Raw genomic sequence first — 19,377 nt, 5'->3', positions numbered from 1 at the left:
TCAGATCATCTTCATGTTGAACTTGCGTGCGCCACCCTGGCCAGCCGCAGCCGCTGGACCGTCCACCTTGCGGAAGGAATATTCCACAGAGAAGTTATTCTTGTGCTGTCCACGGCCGCGGCTCCACACAAAGAGCAGCAGAAAGCAGAAGAGGACCACGCCCAGGAAGGTGATGCACCCCATGGCGGTGGACACAAGAATGGTGGTGAGGTCCAGAGGGAACCGAACGCCCACCTGCGTCTCGTTGTGCCCATCGCTCTGGGTCCGGTTGGCAGCCGGATGGATGGTCAAGGTGGCGAAATAAGTGTCGTTACCCCCGGCGTTGCTGGCCACACACGTGTAGGTGCCACTGTCCTGAGGCCGCGTGTCTGTGATGGCCAGGGTGCCCCCAGGCAGCACTCGTGCCCGGCCCCGGCTGGCAGCGGTAACGGAGTGGTGCTGGGGCGTCACCCAGGCCACCGTGGGCGCAGGCTCGCCCTCAGCGCGGCACAGAAAGCGCACGTCGTCACCCTCGGTGGCGGTCACATGCTGCAGCCGTCTCTCCCGGATCTTGGGCTTGCGACACACGAAGTACTCGAAGAGCACGGAGTCAGGGAGGTTGTGCAAGGCGTCGCCGCGCACCTCGGCAGGGGTGGCGCAGGCGGGGAGCCTGCCGTCAAAGTTCAGGGTCTTCCTCCTCTGCACGATCCACAGCAGGCGACAGTCGCAGGCCAGAGGGTTGCCGTCCACGCGCAGCGTCTCGAGCGTGTTCACGGAGTGGAACGTGTTCTCCTCCAGCGTGGACAGCAGGTTGTCTGAGAGGTTGAGCAGGCGGATCTGTCGCAGCCCCACGAAGGCCTGCGGCTCGATGACGGCCAGCAGGGCTCCTGCTAGGTGAAGCTCGCGCAGGCGCACCAGGTCTCTGAAGGAGCCGCGTGGCACCATGCTGATGGGGTTGTGCGACAGGTTGAGGCACGTGAGGTGGGCCTGCTGTCGCAGCGCGGCGGCCGGCACAGCCGTGATGTTGGTGTGCGTGATGGACAGCGAGGTGAGGTTCAGCCCACGCAGGCTGCCCGGGGCTACCTCCTCCAGCAGCGGCCAGTTGTCAATCTCCAGATGTAAGAGTCCCGGAAGCTTCTGGAAATTCTGGTCCTCCAGGGCGGCAATGGCCAGGTGGCGCAGGCGCAGAGCGCCCAAGCCCCGCAGGTGACCCAGCGACTCCGGGGACAGCGACGTGAGATTGCAGCGCTCCAGCGTGAGCTCAGCCAGCCCCAGCAGCCCCGCGAAGGCCCTGCGGGAGATGAACACCAGGTCGTTATCGCCCACCTCCAGGCGCTGCAGGCTGCGCAGGTCCTGGAAGCTGAAATCCAGCAGGATGACCAGTTTGTTCTCGCTCAGGTCCAGCAGCGTGAGGCTGTCCAGATGTGTGAACACGCCTGGCGGGATGAGCTTCAGCTGGTTGCCACGGAGACGCAGGACGCGCAGGCGAGGCAGGTTGGCGAAGGCCCCAGGTTCCACGTGGGCGATCACGTTATGGTTGAGGTCCAGCTCCTCCAGGGTGGGCAGCGAGGCCAGGTCCCCGGGGTTCAGGCAGCGGATGCGGTTGCGGCTCAGCTCCAGCATCCGTGTCTCTGCCGGGATGCCTTCGGGTACGGCGGTCAGCCGGCGGCGCCCGCAGGCCACAGTACGAGTGGACGCGGAGCACTCGCAGCGTGCGGGGCAGCCTGTGGCCAGGGGCGCTGTGGGCAGCAGCAGCAAGTGCAGGCCCAGCATGTGCAGCCAGCAGGTCATGGTGTAAGGTCTGGGCCTAGGGCCTCGCCAGCATAGTCCAGGACAGCTGGAATGGGAAGACAGGTAGACTACATCAATATCCGTGGCACCCAGCTAGACACAGGGATGCCGACCCAGGACAGCACACCCAGCAAATCTCAACACAGATGCCCACTATGACAGTATGATAGAAACCAAGGATCCATGGACAGATGGCAGAAACAGCGTGGGCCACCCACGTTGGAGTATTACTCAGCCATGAAAAGGAGCGAGGTTCCGACACACACCTACAGGACCCATGAGGACACTGCTCAGTGAGAGACCATGTCCCAAAGACTACTTAATGGGACTCCATGAAACACCTAGAACAGGTGGAGGAGGTTTAAAACAAATTCTTTTGTAGCTCAGGCTGGCTTGAAATCAGTGTGATAAGTAGCTGAGGCTACCCTTGAAGATGGAGGTAGAGCTGGGTGAGAAAACAAACTGCTCAGAGACTCCTGCACCTGAGAACTTGGAAGAAACAGGAAGATTCTTGCCCTGCACCTCGGAGGGGCAGTTCTAGTAAACACTGTTGAGTTTGGCTGTCTGGAGTCTGGGACTGTGACAGGGAATAACTCCCTTTCTGCAGAGACCCAATTTGTGAGTCGTGATGACCCTCAGTGGCTGTGAGGGAGAAACGCTAGCGAGGATGGAGGAGCAGTCAGGAAACGCCCTAAGACTGGATTGAAGGCTAATGGAGTGACTGATGGGGACTGGGGACCAGAGTGAGCAGGGGGCTAAGATGCCAATAGATGCTGAGACATCTTGCAGTGCCGGTCTGACTAGGCTGGACCGGGGTTTTTCTCAGGCGACCTGACGGTGGCAGGGACAGCTGGACTGAGCTGCCTGGCCTCTTTTGCAACACGGATTCCCATCTGCCAGGCAGCTATTTATGGCATGTTAGCAGCTGAAGCCCCCAGGCAAGACTACGGGCACAGAGTAGACTGGCAGCCCTGGTGACTGAGTATGCGGGTCTTGTAAGAGACAGAAGGCACAGGTGTGAAGGAGAACCCATGCCAGGAATCCCCCAGTGAGGGGGCTGGGGGCGTGGTCAGGGGTGGAGCACTGCCTAGAATCCCCCAGTGAGAGGACTGGGGACGTGGTCAGGGCTGAATCCCTGTCTGGGATTCCCCCAGTGAGGCGGTTAGGGGTGTGGCCGAGGGTGGAGCTTCTGCCTAGAATTCCCAGTAAGGGGTGGAGTTCCTACCTTAAACCCTGTCTTCCCTTTCTCTCTCTGTCTTTCTGTGCTGTGTTCACCTGTGTGGAGCCCAGAGGTGGAGTCCTCTGCAGTCATCCTCAACCTTGTCTTTTGAGACAAGGTCTCTCAGTAGGACCCGAAATCTGATGGTTAGGCAAGGCTGTTCAGTCACGAGCCCCAGGGGTCCTACCACCTCTTTAGCGTTCAGATGCAGAAGTGTGCCCTCGTGCCAACTTGTGTGGGGATTTGAACTCAGGTCTTCTGGCTTGTGCAGCAGCACCTCAGGACTGAGCCATCACCATCACACCTTTTCTTCCCAGCCTCTTACAAGCTACACAGTCCTTGTATCTGAGTCACAGACTCTGCTGCATGTGTGGTTTTTGAAGTGGGACTTCAGGTTGCCCAGATTGGCCTGGAACTGTCTATATTGGTGGTCTTAAACACCTGATCTTTGTTTCTGCCTCCGGAGTCGCTAGGCTGTGGCAGAGAGCGCCCAGTACTGACAGGTCAAGTGTCTCTAGGTCGCTGTCACTGAAGCACCAGTCCCTGTGCGATCCCTGATGCTGATGGTCCCTGCACCCTCTCTGGCCCGGGCTTGTCAAACCTCAGCCATCAGATCCCTCCAGGACGCCACCGGCAAGTGCTCTCTCTCTAATTACTCCACCAGGCAGGGCAGCAGATCTCTTGAGCCAGCTCAGCAGGGGCCACTGAAAGGGTGACCTAGTTTTTTCAACTCTAACCTCTCCTGGCAGGCCTGGCCCTGTCATCTCCACTGCAGGGTGGTAGAGAAGCTGCAGGGGTGTGGTGAGGTGGGGAGGGGTGGACAGCTGTCTAAAACAACTGCCAGCTCTCAGCTTGGACCCTGACCCTTCTTGCTGTGTGCCCACAGGACCTTACACGGCCCTTTTGAGGTATTTGCTGACCATGGCACGTGAGAGTGGGAGCATGGAGTCACCCTCCCCATGTGCTTCCCCTCAGTGAGAGGAACAGTAGAGGCACTAGAAGGCCCTCATGCTGAAGAAGGCAGGAAGGGAGAGGGTGTCCAGGGCACAGGGAATTGGGGTGGCACAGGGAAATAGGCTGGTTTCTCTGTCCCCTCTCTTGCCCTGTGGTCTGGGGGAGGGTTACTAACAACACCATCCCTCATCTCTGCTGAGGACTGGACCTACTGTGTGGCTTTTTTGTTCTTGCTGTAGACTTTGCCACACTAAGCTCAGGCAAGTCTCAAACTTCAGCAATCCTCCTGCCTCAGCCTCCCAAGGGCTGACAAAGGACAGGCAATAGAACTGGCTAGTCATCTCTTGTTGGCCTTGTGTCACATGAGTTGCCCTGGGCTCCTCTCAATCCACCTCCAGGGATGGGGAGCTCAGAAAAGGGGGTGCTTTTCTCTACTCCCACTGACACCCCACCAGGTGCTGGCAACTCTGTCAAACAAATATTAAGGGACATCCCAAACGTGTTGGGAGCGGCAGCACCTGTAATTCCATTGTCCCAGAAGCTCAGGCAGGAGGATTATGAATTTCAGGACAACCTCTAATTTACTGAGACCCTCTCTCAAAATAAAAAAAACAGGAAAGAGTCTGGAGAGGCAGCTGTGTGATCAGAGCTTTGCCAACTCTACTGGGTTTGGTTCCTGTACCCGCGTGGCAGCTCACAGCTCCTGAAACTATTTCCAGGATCTGACGCCTTCTTCTGGTTTCCTGGGGCACTGCACACATGCGGTGCACAGTCAGACATGCAGGCAGCATACTGTATACTAATATATATATATATGTATATATATATATATATATATATATATATATATGTATGTATGTATGTATATATGGGATAATTAGCCAGCCATGATGGCTCACACCTTCTCTGTGAGCCTGGTCTACAGAGTGAGTTCTAGGACAGCCAGGGCTACACAGAGGAAAAACTGTTTCAAACAAACACATAAAAAAGCAAAACAAAACCCCATACTTCCCAAACCCAAATGAGTTTTAAAAAATTAAAAATAAAAGAAAAACAGGAAAAGAAAACTGAAGTGTGGCTTAGGAGTGGAGCCCCTTTGGAATCCCCAAGTAAGGGTCCGGGGGGCGTGGTCGGGGTGGAGCCCCCTTGGAATCGCCCAGTGAGGGTCTGGGGGCGTGGTCAGGGGGTGGAACACTGGTCTAGCCTGCCAGAGACCAAGATTTCCATTCCTGACACTGAAAAAAAAAAAAAAGTCTAAAAGGGACTCTTCTGATTCAAAGGGCCCTCTGAGGCTGTGTACCTGACCACAGGAATAGTTGCCTTATGTAGAAGAATCTAGAACCTTCTGGCTTCTTTCTCGCTCCACCCCACGGTGGAACCCTTGAGGCTGGGCTGCCTGGGCTGGCTCATTCAGCCACCGAGGTCGCTCTCGGTGGGCTTCAGGGGTCTGGCCAAGCCCAGAATGCACTCTGTGGAAGGAAGATCTAAGCCTAAGGCTTCAAGGACATGACTCATTAATATGCATGAGAAGCCACCGCAGCGGCCTTGGCAGGGCCTCATTGCAGGGTCCAGCCTGCCCAGTCACTGTCCTCCAACCCTTGGCTCATGTCACCTTAGGATGGGGTCCCACGATTTCAAGCCTACCCCCAGGGCCTATATATATATATATATATATATATATATATATATATATATATATATATATATATAACAAACGCCTCTAACTCAGACCCCCATCACCTCGCTCGCTGCCCCCTCTCCAGCCCCCTGCTATGCACAAATCCCTGTCTGATTCTCCCATTCCGGACATTTCCTATCATGGAGTCCCACCCAGGGGCCTGCTGTGTCCCTGTAGTTGGCTGAGAGTGAGCAAACATAAATACTGGCAAATAAATGAACTGAAGGTTTGGAAAACCTTCCAGAGGAGAGTGAGTTCAGGGCTACAGGGCAGCACCAAGGGACCACCCAGCTGCACGCTGGGGCAAAGGTAATTCCCACTCAGCCTGGGACAATGCACTTTATGAAGTGCTTGCCCCTTGCCTGCCTGAGTTCCGTCCCCGGATCCACATGGTGTTAGAGGAGATCTAATTCCCACCATTTGTCCTCTGACCTCCACAGACGTGTTCACATGTGCACACACACAGTCCAGACGCCCAGGGTTAGGATCATGTCTCTGTGGGCAGAAAGGCGTACATCTCTTTCCAGCCTCAGCTTCCAATTTGCAGAAGACCGAACAGGAGCCCAGGGCTGGGGCGTTGTCCTCTGACTGGCCTGCTTCTAGATGCTTCTACCAGGTGCTGCCTTGGTTAGGAGTAGGTCTCCAACTCACTCACTCTCATTCATCATTCAAGAGGCATTCAGTAGACACTCGATGTATGCCTGCTGCTGTTCTCAGTCTTTATGGAAAGGGGCCATCGTGGTGGGGACTGGTGACCTCCTGGGTAGACAGGACACTGCCAATGAACCCAAGCTGAAGACTGTCCTGGGTTCTCTGGGGCCCAGTGTCACCTTGGGGTTGTGGGAAGGAATCAGGCAGAAAGGTGAGGTAGAAAGACTCAAGATTTTGTGACCCTGGATCCATGGAGAGGGGCCGTGAGCCAAGGCACGTGGGGCCTCCACGCCATGACATTGTGGGGATGTTTCTGGGCCAGCCTGGGTCTCAGGAGGGAGTATGTTAGTGTGTGTGGCAGATGGTGGCTTCTTCCAGCAGCCAGGGGAACTCGCTTGCACCCAGGGCCACCGTGGTTTGGAGGAGAGTGGCCTGCAGTGTGGCCTCTGGTGGCTAGGGCCTGCTGCTTGTTGGCAGGAGAATGGTTTGCTCCCTGCTCAGAAGTCTGACACCTGCCAAAGCCACACTATGGGGGTCTGCTAGAGGTCCCCAAGGCCTACACCCATGGAACAGTCTGGAAAACAGAGGCCTCTCCAAGCCTTCTAACCCTCTCTCTCTGGCTACAGACAAAGAAGCATTTGGCTCCAGGGGAGACAGAGTACAGCTGTGGAATCCTGGGTCCCTCTGGGCCACAAGACACTGAGGCCCTAACCTGAGAAAGATGAACCCGTAGGCTGGGGGTGACAGGCTTCAGTGGCAACCGGTCCTTCAGCCCTGGGATAAGAAGTGTAGGGATAAAGTGGGGAGAGGATGGACCTGGCATACCCCCACACAGTACCCCCTCTCTGAGGTATAATTTTGGGGACACTCTCCCAGCCTCCACCTCCAGGGCTGGTGCATTCTCCCGTCCTAGATCTCGGCCCTCCTGGGCCTTTAATCCATAACAATTCATTAAGGCCTAATTAGCCTCCCATCTGCTGTGGGGCCCTGGACACTGTTTTTGGGGGGTGGGGAGGCTCCTGACCCAATTTCCTTAATAGTCTGTGCCTGAGGGGTGTAGTGGGCTCCCCACCGCCCACCACAGCAGTGAAGGAGAGGAAGGTTCTAGACTGGCAAATACTTAACCCCCAATAGACGTTGTGCCCACTCATCCACTAGCCCGGAGAACAGGAAAGGCGGCACTCATGGGCTGGGGAGGAGACTGGGGGATCGGGGATGGACACTATGGTCCTGGGGGAGGTGGTTGCCAGGACAGGGTGTCAATTGTAGGAAGGAACCAGGGACAAAAGAGCAATTAGGAAGCTGAGGGGACCCCCACTGAGCCTCCCACCCTGTCCTGGGGTCCTGGGTGTCTTCTTCCTCCCACCGCACCTCATCTGGGTGTCTGTGTGTTGGGGACCCCAGCTCACCCACCTGTGAGCATTGGAAACCGAGTCTCATGCCAGCTCTGTTTTTACAAAATCCTAACTCCTCATTGTTCTGAAGCTCAAGATTGACACGGGAGGCGGTGGGCGGCTCACCCGGGCTGCCCACGCAGTAACTGGGAAAGAGTTCTAAAAGGCTTTCTACCTGGTGAGCTGGGAGTGAGTCAGGAGTGCCCGGGGGAGAAGCACAAAAACCTTGGCTTTGGGACCTTGTATGCTCTCACCCTTCAGGCACAATCACGTGTCTGGCTGCAACTGGGGGTGGATGGCAGCGGCCACCCCCACTCTACAGATGGAAACACTGAGGCCGGACGCGCATGCGTGCTGTGCTGCTCGGGTAGGAGCTGACAAAGGGAGTCTTCAACATCCTACCTGCCCCGGAGCAGTATTAAGGCCTGGGTGGATCAGGACTTGATACCCTGATCCTGGAGGGAGGTGGTTGCCGAGATGGATGTCAATTATAGGAAGGAACCAGGGACAGAAGAGCAATTAGGAAGCTGAGGGGACCCCCACTGGGCCTCTCATCCCCCCGCCCCCCCCTCCTAGGTGGGTGTCTTCTTCCTCCCGCCCCACCTCCTCTGGGTGTCTGTGTGGAAGGGACCTCCATGGGGGTGAACTGACACCATTCTAAGCCTCCCCTGCAGTTCAGAGGGGAAGGGACCAGGGCTGAGCTTTTTTTTTTTAACCCTAAGGTCCCCAGGGCTGTTTCCAACCTGAGCCCTTCTGTCTCACCGTCATTCACCTCTTAACACTCTTCTTACAAGCTTTGTAGCCTGGTGCCTCCTCCAGGGAGACCTCCAGGGTTACCATCAGCCTGACAGTTTTGTGCTTGCTAAAAGTCCCCAAATTCCAAGCCCTAATAGCCCCTCCTGGTCACCAAAAACAGGTACCAGATGCCCCACCTGGAGCCACAGGGTCTCAAAGCCCTACCTGGGCTCTGGGTTCTCCTCCACACACACTAAGAAGCCTCCCGGCACCATACAGCTTCCCAAATGCATCAGACCCCCAAGTTCTGAGCACTCCCCACTGGGAGGAGGGACACCTGTGTCTTGGGGACTCTGGCATTGGGAGCTCTTGATCGTTAGGTGAGGTGAGAACACACACCGTGTTCAACTGGAACCCAAGCTCTGAGCCTCTCAACTTGTTGAATGGGGCCCAATGGCCTCCCTGGTCAGGCCCAGTACCCAGGGGACACCAGGCCTGGCCTGTGAGAAGGGTTAGACAGACGCCCTCACCACCGTGGCTGCTACTGGGACACAGGCCTGCCCAGTGGGGGGTCTCCGCCCAACACCCCATTCCCTCCCCACTGGATCGAGACTCCCAAAATGTGTGGGTCCCGTGTGTAGACCCCCCTCAATTCACCTCGCGCGCATCGCCCAGCACTGGCTGGCGGGGGATCTCAGGGCGCCCAGTCGCGGCTCCATCCCGGGTGTCCCCCTGCCGCAGTGCGCATCACCATTCCGCGTCCCCCAAGGTGCTGCCCCACATGCGCCCCTCGATCCCCTAGGTTCTGCATCTCTGGAGGCGGGGTGGACCCCGAAGTTTCCCCGGGGGTGCAGAAAAGCTGGAGAGGAGCGCGCGTGGGGGGCCTGGAGGGGTCCCCGGACTGCAGCGCTGTCACTCACCTGGGCGGCTCCTCCTTGGACGGCGCGGGGGGCCGCTCGGAGCCGCCACCAGCCGCCACCAGCCGCCGCCACCGCCACCGCCACCTCCCGGGCTCTGCCGTACGCGTCCCCGCCGCGCATCCCCGTGCGCATGGCCAGGGTGCGCGCGAGCTGCAAGGGGCGCGCGCGACAACACGTGTTGGAGCAGGTCCGGGGCAGACGGGGACGCAGCACCCCGGTACCCCGCGTGCCTAGCACATCCCTGTCCTCGGGGCCTCCGCAGACACTGAGTACCGAGAAATGCTTGGGGGCTCCCCAGATACGACAGGTTGTCCCGTTGGAACCTTCTGGAAATTGCCAACTCTCCTCTGTCCCCTCCCTCCCAGGACAGGCCTCCACCATCTGCACTGTACCGCACACCTTCCTGCCCTGCCAAGTCTCATCCCCTGTGGCCTTGCTCCTCAGTGAGTTCCAAACCCTGCTTTGGCTCCCACTGCTCTGCTGCCAGCCCTACTCCCACTGCCATCCATCCGGGTTATGGCTGCCGCCAGCCCCCCCCCCCCCCCATGTGCCTTTCCCTGTGCCTGGGACTGCGCTGGCACATACAGCCTACTAGTGTGGGTAGTAGGTAGAAGGGTGCATACATTACATAGGGGAACATGGTGAGAACCCCGAGATAAGAGGGGGAGCAGCCGCTGCTTTTACTGAGGACTGCCGTTCAGGCCCCAGCACCCATATGCCAGTTCACAACCATTCATGACTCCCGTTCCAGGAGACCTGAGGTCACCTTCTGGTTTGTGGGCACCTGTACAGAGTTAAAAATAAGATAACTCTTAGCCCAAGTCTCCGCACTCAGAAGGCAGAGGCAGGGGGATCTCTGAGTTTGAGGCCAGCCTGGTCTGCAGAGCAAGTTCCAGGACAGCCAGGGATACATTGAGAAGCCATGACTCAAAATAAAGTAACTTTACAAAGGGGTGGGGGTGGGGGGTGCCACGCCTGGCCCTGCCTGGCGAGAGGTCACACTGCACTGAGGTCAGCCCCACCCCACCCCTCTTCTGAGGCTGGGAACCCAATGCTCCAGCCTAGCAGAAAGGAAACAGGGGTTGAGTGTGGAGCAACCAAACCAGCGTCTCCCAAGTCAGAGGCTCAGACCTTGGGGTCCAGGTTGGGAGATATGAGAGGGAGGAGGTGACAGTCCCCCAGGGCAGAGTCTCAGTAAGCAGTCATTCTGAGGAGCTGGCTGCATCTGGCTCTGTCCTCCTCCTCACTGTAGCAAACTGAGTGTGCTGGAGGCCTTTGTCCCTGGAGAGGGGGTGACCTGTAGGCCTAGCTGCAGGGAGCCCCGGCATGTTTGCACACCCCCCTCATGTGCCCTCTCTGTCCTCCAGTAAGGTTTAGTGGCAGGCAGCTCTGCCACCTGTGACTCAAGCAGGCTCCCTTCCCAGACTGTCACATTGGCCTGAGGCCCAAAAACTGCATCCTGTGAGGCCACAGACCAGGTCCCCCTCCCCAAGCCAAGAGGCCAGGGAGCCAGTGCCCTCCACCAATATCCTTGGAGCTAGACACCCAACTCCACACCAGGCCGGCCCTGTCTCTGCACTGCTGTGCTGTGTGACCCCAGGCAGATTGCATCCCTTCTCTGAGTTTCTGAGGTTGTGAGCACTGGATTCCTGCTGCACACACACCACGGTACGTGGTAAATCCGACTTTCCATGGTTGAGAAGACAACCAAAGCCAGAGGTGGACCCAGGAAGCCTCAGGGACTCTGGCTGCCTGCTTGGGCCCCATTCCAGGTCCTGCCCATCTAGGCTGAGTCCACCCGCAAGGAGCAAGGAGCTCCCATGCCTAGCGCTGCAGACTACAGCTTTAATGGCTGGGGGGCGCCAGGGTCCGAGGGGGCTCTGTCCACTTCCTCTCATGACTCTGGCAAATGAGAAAGCAACAGCAGGCGGGACCACAGCCGAGGGGCCTGGCTCCCACCGCAGGACCTTTGCACATGCTGTTCAGACTGGAAAGCAGAATGCCTTCCCTAGCGTCTGCCCTGCCCGCCCCTGCTTCCTCCTGACTCACATCCCCACCCGGCCGCCTTCTGTCCCCCGTTCCCAGCCTCCCTGCAATTTCCTAAGATATCCTATAATTTACTCATTCATCCTATTTATGTCAGCCCTTCCCCCTCTCTCCTAGGCACGGCCTCCCTGCACAGGCTTGGCGTCCAATAGACTCCGGTTTGAACTTGCCACATAAGTGATGGCAAACTGGACAGGGGTGGTCTGAGCAGGAGAGGGTGAGTTTCTGAAGACCAAGGCATCCCCCGCCTTCTCTCTTCAACTAGTGTGTCACCCGTGGGAGCCAGCTGAGGACAGAGATATGCTCAAGCCATGAATACAGCCGGCACTTAATAGACTCTAAACGTGTGTGTAAGGCTTGGATGAGGGTGGTGGGTGTGAAGCCCACAGGCCCAGCTGCTGTGTGACCATGGGATGTCTCTTGCCCTCTCTGAGCTCAGGTTCCTGGCAGGTTCCCCCATCCCCATCCCCACTCCGCAGCGCTGTAGGGAGGCTGCGTGGGAGAGCTGCAGGAGGGTCACAGCCTGGCAGGCAGTGGAGCGGTTAGCACCTGGTTGCCAAGGTTACGACCACCTGCGGAGGTGACGTTGCTATGGAGATGGACCACCTAGGTGAAAAGGGTGGCTCTGCTGATGGGGGAAGCATGGGTGTGGCTGGAGGGGAGGCAGTGACTGCCTGGGGGAAGACACGCTCATTATGGTCGGGGACAGCTTGGGGGTCCCTATGTGGAACTTCAGTAGCTGCCCTGATAGGCAGAAGTGGGTTTTGATTCTTTTTTTTTTTTTCCGGAGCTGGGGACTGAACCCAGGGCCTTGCGCTTGCTAGGTAAGCGCTCTATCACTGAGCTAAATCCCCAACCCAGAAGTGGGTTTTGAAATGGAAGGCCCTTTGAGATCCTGATTGCTGTAGTCCTGCGGAAACTTACAGCAGCAGCGGACAGCTGTGCCGCCCCAGTTCCTAACCAGTGGCCTTCCCTATGTACCTAGAGGGTAGTGGTCAGATATCAAGGTGTGAAACGACAGGTTCCACGCGTCTTCAGTCTAGCCCCAGGTAGGCAGGCTCATTGCTGTGCATCTTCAGGTCAGTGACAAACCTCTCTGGGCCCTAATAGCTCCATCTGTAAACTATGAATAAGGTTAGCAACCCCCATGGCTTTGAGCAGGTATGTGGTATCCCCAAGGCTGTCTGTGGTCAACAATAAATGTTTAGACAGTTGCAGGGGTGATGTTATTGGAAAAGGTACCAACATTTTACCTGCAGGGAACCTGGGAGACTCAGGGAGTTGTAGGCAAGATTACAGCTGGGTTTGCCTGATGATATGGGAGGATCCTTTGGGCTCCTCAAGACCTGCACCCACTCCCAGAGGGAACATATAAAAATGGCCTCTTGTCCCAGGCCAGCCAGGACTATATAGGCTCTGTCTCAAAATGCCAAAGAAAGGGAAGAAGGGAAGGGTTATGAAGTGGGGGCTCTTTTTTTTTTTTTTTTTTTTTTCTTTTTTTCGGAGCTGGGGACGGAACCCAGGGCCTTGCACTTGCTAGGCAAGTGCTCTACCGCTGAGCTAAATCCCCAACACCGAAGTGGGGGCTCTTGATCCTAGAGGGACCCCTCAGTGGTTAGAGCACCTGAGTTCAGTTCAGAGCACACCCAGGGCCGTTTACAACTGTGACTCCAGCTCCAGGGAACCGGCGCCCCCATCAGGCCTGCTCGGAAATGGCACCTGTGCACAGACAGGCGTGCAGATACACACACACACACACACACACACACACACACACACACACACACACACACACATCTATAAGGAGGAAAACATGGAAACTGTCTCCAGCACGGCTGGTGGCTCTCAGGCATAGGAACCAGACTTTGGATCTCCGGAATTCAAAAGCTGGGCCACACATAAACTGACAGGGTCTCTCTGTGTAGCTCTGGCTGTCTGGAACTTACCAGCTACCTCATCCCCACCCCCACTCCGCAGCACTGTGGGGAGGCTAAGTGGAGTAAACCAGGCTATCCTCGAACTCATGAGATCTGTCTGCCTCGGGCTGGAGAGATGGCTCAGCGGTTAAGAGCACCCGACTGCTCTTCCAAATGTCCTGAGTTCAATTCCCAGCAACCGCATGGTGGCTCACAACCATCTGTAAAGAGATCCAATGCCCTCTTCTGGTGTGTCTGAAGACAGCTACAGTGTACTTATATATAATAAATGAATAAATCTTAAAAAAAAAAAAAAGAGATCTGTCTGCCTCTGCCTCCTGAGTATTGGGACTAAAGTTATGTGCCACCACTGTCCAGCCCAGCATCAGTTTTTAGTTTTGTTTTTTTTTTTCCTGGTTCTTTTTTTCGGAGCTGGGGACCGAACCCAGGGCCTTGCGCTTCCTAGGCAAGCGCTCTACCACTGAGCTAAATCCCCACCCCCCCAGCATCAGTTTTTAAAAATTATATGTCATACATTTATTTTGTGTGTGGGCCATGCGTCCCTGCCACATGCCGAGGTCAGAGGTCAAATTGTGAGCGTCCCAGGGCAGAACTCAGGCCTCAGGTTGGGTGGCAAGCGCCTTCACTCGCACCACCTCATGGTTGGGACAGACTCTCCACTGTCCACATCTGAACAGGATCGAGCTATGCAGCACTAACCAGCCTGCAGCTTGTCGTCCTCCTGCCTCAGCGTTCTTCAGTGGGATGCCAGTATGGTCCATCTGGCCTGTGAATAAAGGTTTTCCTGAGACAGTGTCACTTTGTCATGTAGGCTGGCCTCAGACCTCAAGGACATAGACTCCTGTGATCTAAAGAGCCAGGTCAACAAGTGCGTCTTCTCTGGATCTGGCTAGGGTCAGTTGCTTTCGTGGCAAAGGCTCTGCCCAGGTCACGAGGGGACCTGCCTCAGAGACTGGTTGGAAAATATTCCTTCTGCCTCTGGTTTCTGAAAGACTTGGGGGCGTGAGTTCCTGGGAATTTTACAGATCTACTTTGTTTTTGTGGTTTGTGGAGCTGGGAAAGAACCCAAGGTGGCAATGCAGAAAGTGCTCACCCTGAAGCTCCGCCCCAGCCCCTCACTGGGGGAGTGGCAGTGGCCCCACCCCGACCACGCCCCCAAACCATCACTGGGTGATTCTGGGGTGGCTCCACCTCTGACCACACCCCCAGATCTTCAGGAGGAATATAGGCAGGGCTCCATCCTGACCACGCCCTCTGCCTCCTCACTGGGGTTTTCTTTTTTTTTTTTTTTTTAAAGATTTATTTATTTATTATATATAAGTACACTGTAGCTGTCTTCAGATACACCAGAAGAGGGCATCGGATCTCTTTACAGATGGTTGTGAGCCACCATGTGGTTGCTGGGAATTGAACTCATGACCTCTGGAAGAGCAGTCGGGTGCTCTTAACCGCTGAGCCATCTCTCCAGCCCCCTCACTGGGGTTTTCTAGTTTGGGTCTACACTTCTAAGATGTAGATTGTGCATCGCTTTGAAGGATGGAGTTAGGGGATGAATGGTGTCAGGTGACCCGTGATATGGTTAAATCACAAACCTATTTTTGACAGCAGTAGCCAGGAAGACACTAGGTGGAAGGGAAAGTGTGGGTGGATCCCCAATTGGTTGTGGATCTGTTTCCACCACTGAGTTCATGTCCAGGACATAGGACAACTTGTGGAAGTCAGTCCTCTCCTCCACCATGTGGGTCCTGGGGATGCAAGTCTGGTTATCACACTTGGCAGCAAGTGCCTTTAATCACTGGGCCATCTGGCCAGCCTGTTTTTGTGTTTGATACTGGGCCTGAATATACAGCCCAGACTGGCCTTGAATTGGTGATCCTCTTACCTCAGTGGCCCCGTAGTTGGGCTCACGGGCATGCACTACCCAGTCTGGCCCTCTCGACTTCCATCTCTCGCCTTAGCTGTCTATCCCCCTCCTCTCCCGGGCACACTTCAGCCCAACATGGGAATGTTGGTGGCTACAGGGCCCGCGGTCTCTGCTGCTCAGGGTGAGTCCTGCTGGATACCGGGAGGGAGAAGTGTGGAGAAGTGCACAAGCTTGCTGACAGGTTTGAAGCTCACCCACTCAAGTCTTATTGTGTGAGAGACCTGGATCCCCCACCACGCCCTCCCAGATAAGGACAGCTGCAGAACCACGGGGAGTGCGGAGGTAACTGGGCCCCTCGGGAAGAGCTGCAGAGACCCGAGAGCTTCAGGCTGTGAAGCGGGGCTGGATTCCCTCGTGCATCCTAACCCGCTCCTCTGGAGAGGGAAGCCATCAGAGCCTGGATCCTTCCACCCAGCCTGGGCCAGGCCTCATGTGTCCAGTTTGCTGAGCAGAGAGTGACTGACATGTCTCCGGTGCAGGTGGGCTAGAGTGTAGGTGGCAGCAGGCCCTGTTCTATGAAGAGCCATCTGGGTCCTTCTGGAGCTGCGCCGGGGCTCCCTTTGCCTGTCTGGGACGTCCCTGTGGTGTGAGAGAGAGATGTCCCTTTTCCACTGTCCTGGCTTGGCTCTGTCCGTTTGCTTCTTCTCCCCCTCCCCGGATTCCTCATTCCCTTGTAATTAAACTTGTAATCCTTCTGCCTTCCAGTCCCGAGTGCAGCCTGATGCATGCTGGCAAGCACTGTCTTCAAGCTACAGAGAGGGCCCTCTAGATTTGGATCCCCATTTGTGGCACCTGCATCCCCATGTCCCCCATCAGCATCCAATGTCGCCTAATCTGTATCCCCAAGTCCTTTGGAGTTAGAGAAGGCATCAAAATGCCACAGAGGAGAGGGAGGCACTGTGAGCAGCCTGTGTTAGGTGGGAGTTTCTCACCATCTCCGGGCCTCAGCCGCACCATCAAAATGCGGAACGGGGGGACCATACAAAGGTTTGGAGGAAGGCTAGGTGAGCCAGACAAGGGGGTGTCAGGGGGAGGTTGGGGGTGAGGAGAGGTAGAGCTGCTGTCAGGACCCATAGGTTCTGGCCCACTTCCGGAAGTATGAAGCTGCTGTGACAGTGGCGGCTCAGGGCTGTCCTGCCATCTGCGACGGCCTGGCTGTTGGTCCCAGTCTGTAGGGAGGGCCTTGGGGCAGGGTCTCCCAAAGTAGGGCCTCTCTGCAAAGATCTGCAAGTCAAGGGCCTGGGGACAAGCACGTGGGCTTATGGCAAAAGCCCCCTGATGCAGCCCTGAGGCCTTCACTGGCCGCTGGGGAACTGGAAGGGTGAGATCCAGGCAGGAGCTCAGGGTGGTCAGTCACAAGGTGAGCTTGTTGGAGGCCACATCCTGTGTTGGTGAGCGGCTGCCCTGGTTCCTTCCCCCAGCTCCGCCCCCTCTGCCTCTCAACTAAGTCTCCACAGTCTTCCCTTTTTTTTTTTTTTTTTAAAGATTTTATTTTATTTTATTTTTTTATTTTTTTTGGTTCTGTTTTTCGGAGCTGGGGACCGAACCCAGGGCCTTGCGCTTCCTAGGTAAGCGCTCTACCACTGAGCTAAATCCCCAGCCCCTAAAAGATTTTATTTATTCATTTTATATATGAGTACACTGTCACTGTCTTCAGACACACCAGAAGAGGGCATCAGATCTCGTTACAGATGGTTGTGAGCCACCATGTGGTTGCTGGAATTTGAACTCATGACCTCTGGAAGAGCAGTCAGTGCTCTTAACCACTGAGCCATCTCTCCAGCCCCAGTCCTCCCTTTCTTGTCTGCCTTTCTCCCATCTGACTCCTAGTAAAATATTAAAACTTTCATATAATGTTAAGGGAAAATATTAAATGTTTCCTTGTAAAACTATTGAAACACTCAGCTGGATCCAGCTCTCCACAGTCTTAGACCACTTTCTCCCATCCCAAGGTGACATGGGGCTCTCCAGACACATTAAACTTTTGGCCTTTTGGCAGGACATCATTGCCTACAAAACTCAGTCACACACCTGTGAAACCTCAAGCTTAAAAATTAGGGGCTAGGGGCTGGGGATTTAGCTCAGTGGTAGAGCGCTTACCTAGGAAGCTCAAGGCCCTGGGTTCGGTCCCCAGCTCCGGGGGTGGGGGGGGGGGAAGAACTAAAAATTAGGGGCTAGTCGTGAATGGGTCTTTAATCCCAGCACACAGAAGGCAGAGAGGCAGGCAGGTCTCTACAAATTCAAGGCCAGCCTGGTCTACAGACATAATTCTAGGACAGCCAGGGCTACACAGGAAAACCCTGTCTTGAAAAGCAAAACTGCGGGGCTGGAGAGATGGCTCAGCGGTTAAGAGCACCTGACTAGGGGTTGGGGATTTAGCTCAGTGGTAGAGCGCTTGCCTAGGAAGCGCAAGGCCCTGGGTTGGGTCCCCAGCTCCGGAAAAAAAAGAGCACCTGACTACTCTTCCAGAGGTCCTGAGTTCAATTCCCAGCAACCACATGATGGCTCACAACCATCTGTAAAGAGATCTGATGTTCTCTTCTGGTGTGTCTGAAGACAGCTACAGTGTACTTATATAGAATAAATGAATCTTAAAAAAAAAAAAAAAAAAGCAAAACTGCTCACCACAAACGGGATTCTTCTATACATGCCGTGTTCTTCACTCTGCAATATTATCCAGGGCTGTGTCAGTAAGTTTCTGTAGTGTGACACTCTGTGACAACATCCACAGTAGTGTGGAGGGCTCCGTTGTGGTGTGAGTGTCTGGGCGCTCACCTAGGCTGTCCACTGCGGTTTTCATTGTGTTTCTGTGTTTGTTTCTGTAGGTGCAAGCACCGTGCGTGCGTTCAGAGAACTTGCTGGTGTTTTTGCCTCTGTAGGTTCTGGGGACTGAAAGAGGTCATCAGGCCTGAAGGCAAACACACCTTTACCTGCGGAGCCCACTCACTGGCCTGCTTTTTGTATGGCTGAGTGAGGTCTTCCTCTGTAGCCCAGGCTGTCCTGGAACCTGCCACCTCTCTGCTTCGGCCTCCCAAGTGGCGGGCAACAGATATTTGCTGGCCCCAAGGAGAAAGGGTCTGCACTTTCCCGTGTCTCCAAGTAGCTGGCAGGGCTCCAATCCTGTCAGGATGTGGTATATGCAGGGCCTGCTCACAGCATGAGGTCTACAGGAAGAGTAGCTTGGAAGACAGCAGGGGATACCCTATTTTGTGCAGACCATCCCCCCATGATGGGCAGGCTGCTGTTAGCTGTTAGGAACTGGGTTGGTCACTCCTGGGTGAAGTGATTTCATGCCAGTTTCTGAGTTCTGAGCCTCTGGGACCTGTGCCATCACCGCTCTGTGACAAGACTGGGGTGTCCACACTCCAAGACTGTAGCTCACCAAGGGTGGGACACTTCCCCTAAGTGACATGGCATGCGGAAGGGGGGAGCACAGACTTTACCTCTCACAGTCTGTTACCTGAAGGGAAGGTAGCTGTTTTCTGGAGGGCTGTGGACAAGCCTTGCTAACTTAGGGGGAGCTGAGGGGCTGAACTGACTTAATTTCCTCAGTGGCTTCTGGGAGCACTGGGCTGGGCTGGCTGCAAGACTTCTGAGGTGCAGAGAGCCTTCAGTCACAACCTCAGGGAGTCATGATCCCTGCTGGGCTCCCTAAACTTAGAGTGGGCTGACTGTCCTGAGGGCTGTGGCCATGGAGTCCAACCAGCCAAAAGCTTCTGTATCTGTGCTCCATGAGCCAGAGGCTGCAGGCCAGGCCGGATCATGAGAGACAAGTAATTTCCTAGTTCCCAGTTGTGTCACAGGAACACAGAGCCCTGTCCCAGCCTTGGCTGCTTTTCTTGTGGCAGAAGCTTTAGGGAGTCACCCCAGCCTGAGGAACATCAGGGCCCAGACTCCCTGCAACTCAGTCCTGAGAGGGCACCATATGGAGAAAGACCAGGTCATGGCCGCTTCTAGGAGGTGTGGTCTTCTTGCCACAGCTATCAGGTAAAGCCAGCTGGACTGTGGGACCTCAGGTGCCCAGGTTTCTCCCATCCCTGTGCTAGTCCCCTGCTGTACTGTGCTCTGCTCTAGACCTCACTGTCCCCAGAGCAATGTCTCCACCCAGTCCTGGCTTCTCCAAAGACCAAAGTGACCAAGCAGAAGGAG

General features: G+C 55.6%; 1 protein-coding gene across 1 annotated transcript; it reads right to left on the bottom strand.

The window, feature by feature from the left end:
- On the bottom strand, nt 1–9,418 carry Lingo3 (leucine rich repeat and Ig domain containing 3). The gene is given in 2 exon segments (NM_001109609.1): nt 1–1,816; nt 9,322–9,418. A coding segment is annotated over 1 exon segment (1,770 nt). The 5' UTR covers nt 1,771–1,816; nt 9,322–9,418.
- Between the last annotated feature and the right edge of the window lie 9,959 nt (nt 9,419–19,377).

This window comes from Rattus norvegicus, chromosome 7 (genome assembly GCF_021556685.1).
Source record: "Rattus norvegicus strain SHRSP/BbbUtx chromosome 7, alternate assembly SHRSP_T2T, whole genome shotgun sequence".
NCBI lineage: Eukaryota > Metazoa > Chordata > Mammalia > Rodentia > Muridae > Rattus > Rattus norvegicus.
The sequence above is the reverse complement of the archived record's forward strand: the minus strand, read 5'-3'. Positions and strand labels throughout refer to the sequence as shown.